The sequence below is a fragment of the Merops nubicus genome, unplaced genomic scaffold (assembly GCF_000691845.1).
Source record: "Merops nubicus isolate BGI_N331 unplaced genomic scaffold, ASM69184v1 scaffold2166, whole genome shotgun sequence".
In the NCBI taxonomy this organism is placed as follows: domain Eukaryota; kingdom Metazoa; phylum Chordata; class Aves; order Coraciiformes; family Meropidae; genus Merops; species Merops nubicus.
In genome coordinates this window covers 25,676-33,335 of record NW_008614225.1, presented here as the reverse complement: position 1 = coordinate 33,335, position 7,660 = coordinate 25,676, and the positions used below count along the sequence as shown (strand labels likewise).

General features: G+C 52.0%; 1 protein-coding gene across 1 annotated transcript in view; it reads right to left on the bottom strand.

Annotated features, from left to right (window-relative positions):
- GLCE (glucuronic acid epimerase) overlaps nucleotides 1-4,299 on the bottom strand; it is a 7,730-nt gene extending 3,431 nt beyond the window's left edge. Inside the window, exons 1-2 of the mRNA XM_008942135.1 lie at nucleotides 3,762-4,299; nucleotides 1,351-1,596 (exon numbers count right to left, since the gene is read on the bottom strand). Of these exons, the coding sequence (XP_008940383.1) occupies nucleotides 1,351-1,596; nucleotides 3,762-4,299 (784 nt within the window). The remainder of the gene's footprint in view (nucleotides 1-1,350; nucleotides 1,597-3,761) is intronic.
- Between the last annotated feature and the right edge of the window lie 3,361 nt (nucleotides 4,300-7,660).

The following is a 7,660-nucleotide window of genomic DNA, read 5'->3' as shown; positions in this document are numbered from 1 at the left end:
GATGGTGTGAAACTCAAAGAGGGAGACTGAGACTAAAGAGAAGGAAGAGATTTTGGATGCTGAGGGTGGTGAAGAGCCTGTCCCAGGCTGCCCAGAGAGGTGGTCGCTGCCCCATCCCTGGAACCATCCCAGGTGAGGTTGGCCGGGGCTCTGAGCACCCTGCTCTAGCTGCAGATGTCCCTGCTCCCTGCAGGGGGTTGGACTGGGTGACCTTGAAAGGTCCCTTCCAATCTAAACCATTATACTGTTCTATAATTCTATGATTTGATGAAATTGAGGCCATGGGGCAACAAAACGCACCCTGCAGGTCTGCAGGTGAAGGAGAACCTGAACACAGCCCCAGATCTCCATCATCCCCCCACCCTCTGCCAATACCTGTGCAGTTGGCTCCCTTTTACTGCCGTGTTGAAGGCAACTTGTGTTAACCAGAACTAGGAGGTCAAATTTTGCAAAAATAGCTTCATCTCAGCAAAGAGAGCTCCTAGGTCCAACCAGAGGGAGAGCTGCACGTGCTATGGTTGCTCCAGGCTGAAAATAGACCTTATCTCTCATCTGTCAACATCTGCTTATCACACGTCAGCAATATTTCCCAGGCCTCACAACTGGCTCCATCTTCCTGGGTTTTTTTTTTGCTTCTATTTTGAGAGAGAAGCTGGAAGGCTCAGGAAATGTGACTGCAGCTTCTCACTGCCCTTCATGCATACGTCCTGGGGTTGGGAACCTGGAGCTGGGGGTGCTGAGCCTGGAGCAAAGGAGGCTCAGGGGAGACCTTCTGGCTCTGCACAGCTCCTGACAGGAGCCTGGAGCCAGGGGGGGGTCAGGCTCTGCTCCCAAGGGACAAGCCACAGAACTAGAGGAACCAGCCTCAAGTTGCTCAGGGTAGGTTTAGGTTGGAGCTGAGGAACAATTTTGTCTGCTTAAGGTTTGCCCAGGGCTGTGCCAGGCTGCCCAGGGCAGTGGTGGAGTCCCCACCCCTGGAGGGGTTTCCAAGCCGTGGAGATGTGGTGTGAGGGACACGGGGCAGTGGGGACCTGGCACTGCTGGGGAAGGGTTGGAACCCATGATCTGAAAGATCTCTTCCAACCAAAACTCTTCTATAATCCTATTCTATGACCCACTTGTTTGTTTTTTTTTTCCACAAAAATAACATTGAAAAAGCAGCAATGGAGACAAAACAGCAGCAAAGAAACACTCTAGAGGTACAGATATGAGAGGCCATCCTCAGACAAGACCTTAAGGATGGGAAGTGACACAGGAGAAAGGAAAACACATTAACCCCAGCAAGTTACACCCTCTGGTGCCATCAGTGCCAAGTGTGGCTGACTGGGCTGTGTGCTCAGCAGAACCCACCTGGAGCCACGAAGTGTTTGACACTGGTGAACTTGGCTTTGTCCCAGGCTGTGGAGAGGGAGCAGCCCTTGGGCACTGTCCACCCTGCTGACCTGCCAGCCTTGTCCTTCTCCTCAGCTGTCTCGTAGACCTCCACGTGAGGTGGCTTCTCTGTCAGGTTTTTGCTGTAGTGGCTCAGCCCGTACTGGGCGATCTGGATGGGGTAGAAATAGCCCTGAGGGCCCCACTGGGTGGACAAGGGCACACCTACAGGGGAGGAAGAAGAGGAGTGGTTTATTGGCATGGTTTCCACAATAAAACCCCAGTGTTTGCAGCCCTGCACACTCTTCCTCCTTAACTCATCACTATTTAATTCTAGCAAATCATATTTCCAAGCTTCAGCTCTCACTGGAGTTGAGGGAAGTTCCATTCAAGGATTGAATTGCTCCAATTTACACTGAGATCTGTGATTAGCCCAAACGAAGCAGTTTTGAGTGGCAGAGAATTCCTTCACAGGGTCTTCCACACATTCTCCTTTAATGGTTTTCTGGGACAGGACAAGAGGAAACAGCCTCAAGTTGCCCCAGGGGAGATTGAGGTTGTCCCTGAGGAACAATTTCTTCCCCTGGAGGGTTGTCCAGGGCTGTGCCAGGCTGCCCAGGGCAGTGGTGGAGTCCCCACCTTGTTTGTACACATACCTCCACCTACAAGCAACCACAGGACACTTTAAGATCTGGCCAAAACAAGGATTCTCCCAAAGCTCTGAATTTGACTCGAGACAATTCCCCAGCTCTATGTATGAATGCCAAGTGGGAATATCACTGTGACCCCCTTGCAGGAACCCAAGGATGTTCAGCACTGCAAACCTCTGCATGAGAAAGGAGAAATGATGAAAATAAACAAGTTGCCATTTGCATCCTTTTCCCCCTGGGCCGTATCAAGCTCAGCCACCCAATTCCTTCTGAAATGTGCTCCAAGGAAAAGGTGACTTAGACTGAATGGGAAAATTTTCATACATATTTGGGTTCTTTGTGTGTGGTGGAGATGGGGTGCCTTGCTGCTGCCTCCAGAGGAAACCATCACAGGCAGGATTTAAACACCATGAGTCCTGAAGGCAGCTTCAACATTTACAGTGAGGGGTTCACTCAGTGAGGCTGAAAGATGTGAAACCAGGAACTGGTGATAAGAGCTTGACTTGGAACGTGTATGAGATGACAAGATGAAAAAAGGAGCTGTGTAGAGCCAGAAGGTCTCCCCTGAGCCTCCTTTGCTCCAGGCTCAGCACCCCCAGCTCCCTCAGCTGCTCCTCCCCACACTTGGGCTCTAGACCCTTCCCCAGCTTTGCTGCTCCTTCCTTTACAGACAAACCAATCACAAGATGTTCCAGCTTTCTGCAGTGACCCAACCATGGGACATCCTCATATCAACACAGCAGAGCATCACCAATCAGTGAGGTGCATGAAAATTAATGTGTTTTATTTCTTAAGTGAAAGTTGGTCTTTAATTTATGAGGGGGTCACAGTGTCACATTCCATAACAGTTATTCTAAAGTCATTAATTTTTTCATATGAGCCCTAACAAGATCACATCTTGGCCGAGCTGCTGGCAGAGCCTGTGTGCTAATTACTGACTGCACTCCTTAGCACCAGGGCAAATTGGAAAGCTCTTCCTGCACAGTAATCCTAGGGACAGGATTCCATGGCTGGAGAGCTTTTTGACCCTTCAGAATCTCCTCACCCTGCAGCGAGCAGAAGGCCCTTGGCAGGATGAGGGAGGTGATGTCCTGGCACTGATTTAGAATCATAGAATGGTTTGGGTGGGAAGGGACCTTTAAAGGTCACCCAGTCCAACCCCCCTGCAGGGAGCAGGGACATCTGCAGCTAGAGCAGGGTGCTCAGAGCCCCGGCCAACCTCACCTGGGATGGTTCCAGGGATGGGGCAGCGACCACCTCTCTGGGCAGCCTGGGACAGGGGCTCACCACCCTCAACATACAAAATTTCTCCCTTCTCTCTAGTGTCAATCTCCCTCTTTGAGTTTCAGACCCTTCCCCTTGTCCTGTCCCAACAGCCCCTGCTCCAAAGTCTGTCCCCAGCTTTCTGGCAGGCCCCTGGCAGCCCTGCCGGCCCCCAGCAGGTCTCCCCAGCTGGAGCCTTCTCCTCTGTGGCTGCCCCAGCCCAACTCTCTCCTGCTGGGCTCCCAGCAGAGGGGTTCCCCCCTCGGGGCATTGCTGGGGCTCCTCTGGCCCCGCTCCAGCAGATCCAAACATTAAACCCAGTATGAAGCAGAGACCACAGGTGACTTCTCAGAGCACATGGGGTTTATCAACAGCTTCTCAACCAAGTTAAGATCACTTTGCCCCTCAAAAGACAGCAGCCAATCTTAAGAAGCCTTTCAATTATTAAAAAAAAGAGACAAAATCCTCAACACCAACCTTCAACACCACTTATGCACTTCACCCTGTCCCGGACCTCTACGTTGTACCCCTCGAAGGACATGAAGACCCCATCAGGGTGGTAAGGAGCTCGTTGGGTGTAGACCTTGGAGTAGCTATGAGAGAACTCAAACCTGTCGTAACCATCGTACTGAACGATCTTCCCATAAACCTCAAAGTACTTCTCCACCCAGCTGAAGGGCAGGAAGACCTCGTTGCCTTCCCTCCTCCCTTTCACCGTGTACTCCTCGTTGATCAGGCAGTCCAGCTCCTCGTACTTCAGCCCGGGGGCTTTGTTCAAGGCCCCTGCCACCACGGGAGGAGCTTTCTGCTGCTCCTGGGGAGATGCCTCCTCGCTCTGCTGCCTGGGCAGGTCCCCCTCAAGGGCTGGAGCTCGGTGGTCGGGGCTGAGGCCTCGGGGGAAGGGGCCGGCCCTGTCCGAGGAGCAGCGGTTCCACAGCAGCACCATGGCCAGGGTGAAGAGGGAGCAGATGATGATCAGAGTCTTGTAGTTGACCCGAGCTGCCAAGCAACGCATATTCACACCATACCTGCAAGAGAGGAAGGGGGGGAGGTTGTTGAGATGGGGGGATTCCAGACAGGACTGTTGGTTCTGCTCATTCGGAGCCTCGGTGGAGCTGGTTCTCCAGGAGCTTCACCACCCTGCACGTCACACTGGTCTTCACTGGGAAGAGGGGGACAGGCAGGGGCACCTAGAAGAGAATTTGGGGTTTGCCATCTCTCCACAGCAATGAGATCATAGACAAGAATTGCAGAATCATTTTGGTTGGAAAAGACCTTCAAGAGCATGGAGTCAACCATGCCCCCAGCACTGCCAGGTCCCCACTGCCCCATGTCCCTCACACCACATCTCCACGGCTTGGAAACCCCTCCAGGGGTGGGGACTCCACCACTGCCCTGGGCAGCCTGGCACAGCTCTGGGCAACCCTCCAGGGGAACAAATTGTTCCTCAGGGACAACCTCAACCTCCCCTGGGGCAACTTGAGGCCCTTTCCTCTTGTACTGTTCCTTGTTCCTGGGGAGCAGAGCCCAACCCCCCCCTGGCTCCAGGCTCCTGTCAGGAGCTGTGCAGAGCCAGAAGGTCTCCCCTGAGCCTCCTTTGCTCCAGGCTCAGCACCCCCAGCTCCCTCAGCTGCTCCTCCCCACACGTGGGCTCTAGACCCTTCCCCAGCAGCTCCGTTGCCCTTCTCTGGCCACACTCCAGCCCCTCAAGGTCCTGCTGGGAAGGAGGGGCCCAAAACTGACCCCAGGATTTGAGGGGTGGCTTCTCCAGTGCCAAATCCAGGGGGACAAACCTTGCCCTTGTCCTGCTGGCTACACGATGAGATCCAATGCACCAAGTCATGCTTCACCTCCCAGCCCTGACAATGTATTGTTTCACCAAAACAAAGCATGCAAAGAAGTGGTGGTGGTGTCAGGGCATCCACTTCTCCATCATAAGCTTAATGAGATGCTCAGTGGCCACCAGGAATCAGTGCACAAACTCTGACAGGCCTCAGCACACAAAGGGAAGAGAAAAACCTCATCAGAACATGACCAGCAGCTGTGCAGCACCACGGAAGAGGGATTTCCAACAATCCAGCCCTGTAAGCAAAACCTGAAACCTAGAAATATTCGTGGGTCACACTGCTGAGATCACAACACACCCACAGAAAAAGGAAAGGGGTTTTTTTTTTCCCTGTTTTAAGCCCAAGCTATAAACATTTTCTGAGAAGAAACTCAAGGCCAGAGGCTGGATGGATTCTTGACGTTACTGCACCTCAGCTGCACTTTCAGAAGAATGATGTGAGCGAGGAGGAGGAAGGAGGCTGGGGAGGGAGGATTTACAGCCAGAGTCCCAGGGGATGGATCAGTGGCCCCAAGCCAGGAGCCTCCAGAAGCAGTGAAGGAGGGACTGGGAAAGCAGAGGGGTGTCTCTGGGGATGGGACCTCCACGGCTGCCCCGGGGGCTCACGTCTCCTGCTCCCACAGGGGAAGGCAGAAATGATGTGAAACCTCTCTTGGGGTTTTCTTTCCTTTTCTTCTGCTGGAAGATAAAGCTCCTGCTGGTGAAGGATGTTCCAGTACTGCCACACAGCCCCCCACGGGGACCAGGGTTGAGCAGCACGGCCACAAACAGAGAGGTTGAAGTGATTTAAGCATGTTTCCTCAGAAGACCCTGCTTCTGCCTAGGGACAAAGTCCCTCAAACAAATCACACATGTCTCTGTGCAGGAATGTTTAAGATAGACTTCACAAAATCCTTATTAAACAGAAGTTTAATTTCACAGAATAACTTTGAATCCCAGCGTGGGGGAGTTGGGAGGGACCTCTGGAGATCATCTCACCCACCCCCTGCTCCAGCAGCTCACCCACAGCAGGGTGCCCAGGGTCACAGCCAGGAGGGTTTGGGATCTCTCCAGAGCAGGAGACTCCACAGCCTCTCTGGGCAGCTGCTCCAGGCTCTGCACCCTCACACCCAAGAAGTTTCTCTTCCTGCTCAGATGTCCTCCTGCTCAGGTGGCACCTCCTGGGTTCCAGTTGGTGCCCGTTGCCCCTTGTCCTGTCACTGGCACCACTGACCAGAGTCTGGCCCCAGCCTCTTGCCCCCCGGGGCCCTTTAGCTCTTGCTCAGCACTGATCAGATCCCCTCCGAGGCTTCTCTTCTGCAGCTGCACAGCCCCAGGGCTCTCAGCCTGGCCTGGCACAGAGATGCTCCTCAGCAACTCCATAGCCTCCACTGGAGTAGTTCCTTGTCTCTCTTGAACTGGGGAGTCCAAAACAGGACCAAATACTCCAGAAGTGGCTTCACTAGAGTAGAGTAGAGTAGAACCTCCCTTGACCTGCTATCCAAAAACTCTTCTTCATGCACCCCAAGAGACCACTGGCCTTCTTTCAGCTCCCTAGTAATCCACAGTCTCACAGTTAAATTTGGAAGCCATGCTTTAATTGACATCCCCAGGGCCACTTGGCCACCAAGCCAGGGGCTGGTGCAGCCCCAAATGTTGCTGGACACATCAAGGAGGTGCTCCAGAAACTGCTGCAGGTACTGCAGATATTCTGCTGATGGGCAGGAGTTAACTACACACCAATTAAAAGGATTTTCATCCACAGCTCTACACCCTCCACCCCTTTTTATATGGAAATAATCAATTATCTCTCCCCAGTTTTATGCTTCCACACTATAAGCACCATCTGGTCATTTAAAACTGGACTTTAAAAGGTAAGTGTTTTATTTTCTGGAAGCCCAGTTTGCTACAAGCTTTTAGAGAACATAAACTCAGATATAATTGTATTTTTTATGGAAATGCTACCAGAAGAATAAATCCAATTTTCTGCCTCAGCAGGTCATTTTTAGTGATGATGCTTTCAGGATGTCCTCCACAAACACAACAGGAGAATTCCCAGGCTGACATTTCTGACACACTTCACCTCTAGCTATAAACCTCAAAATTAATTAAGCCATCTGGATTAGCAGAGGATGAGGACAGAGGGATGGGGAAACACCAACCCCACGCTTTTTACAGCCCTATGGTGTTAAACAGAGTCCATAAGGTCCTGGCTCTGCTGTTATACACAGCTTTGATTTTATTTTCTTTGACTTCTGCTGCCTTGGACAGTAGAATTTGGAGTGGTGCAAAGAGCTGGAGCTCCAGGGAGGAGCAGGAGATGCTGCAGGTCAGCTCCAGCTGCATCTGCAGCTTCTTGGCAACGCTGCTGAAATATTTAGTTTTTTTATGAACTATAAATGAACCGAAGGGGAGGCAGAAAGAAAAGCAAAGTATTTGCAGAGAATCATCACAGTAAGTCTCACCCATCCCTGAATAAATATCCATGTGGGAGAGAGGCTTATTCCCTGTTAAATGGGTGGATGGATTTTTCATTCAGCCACAGAAAAGA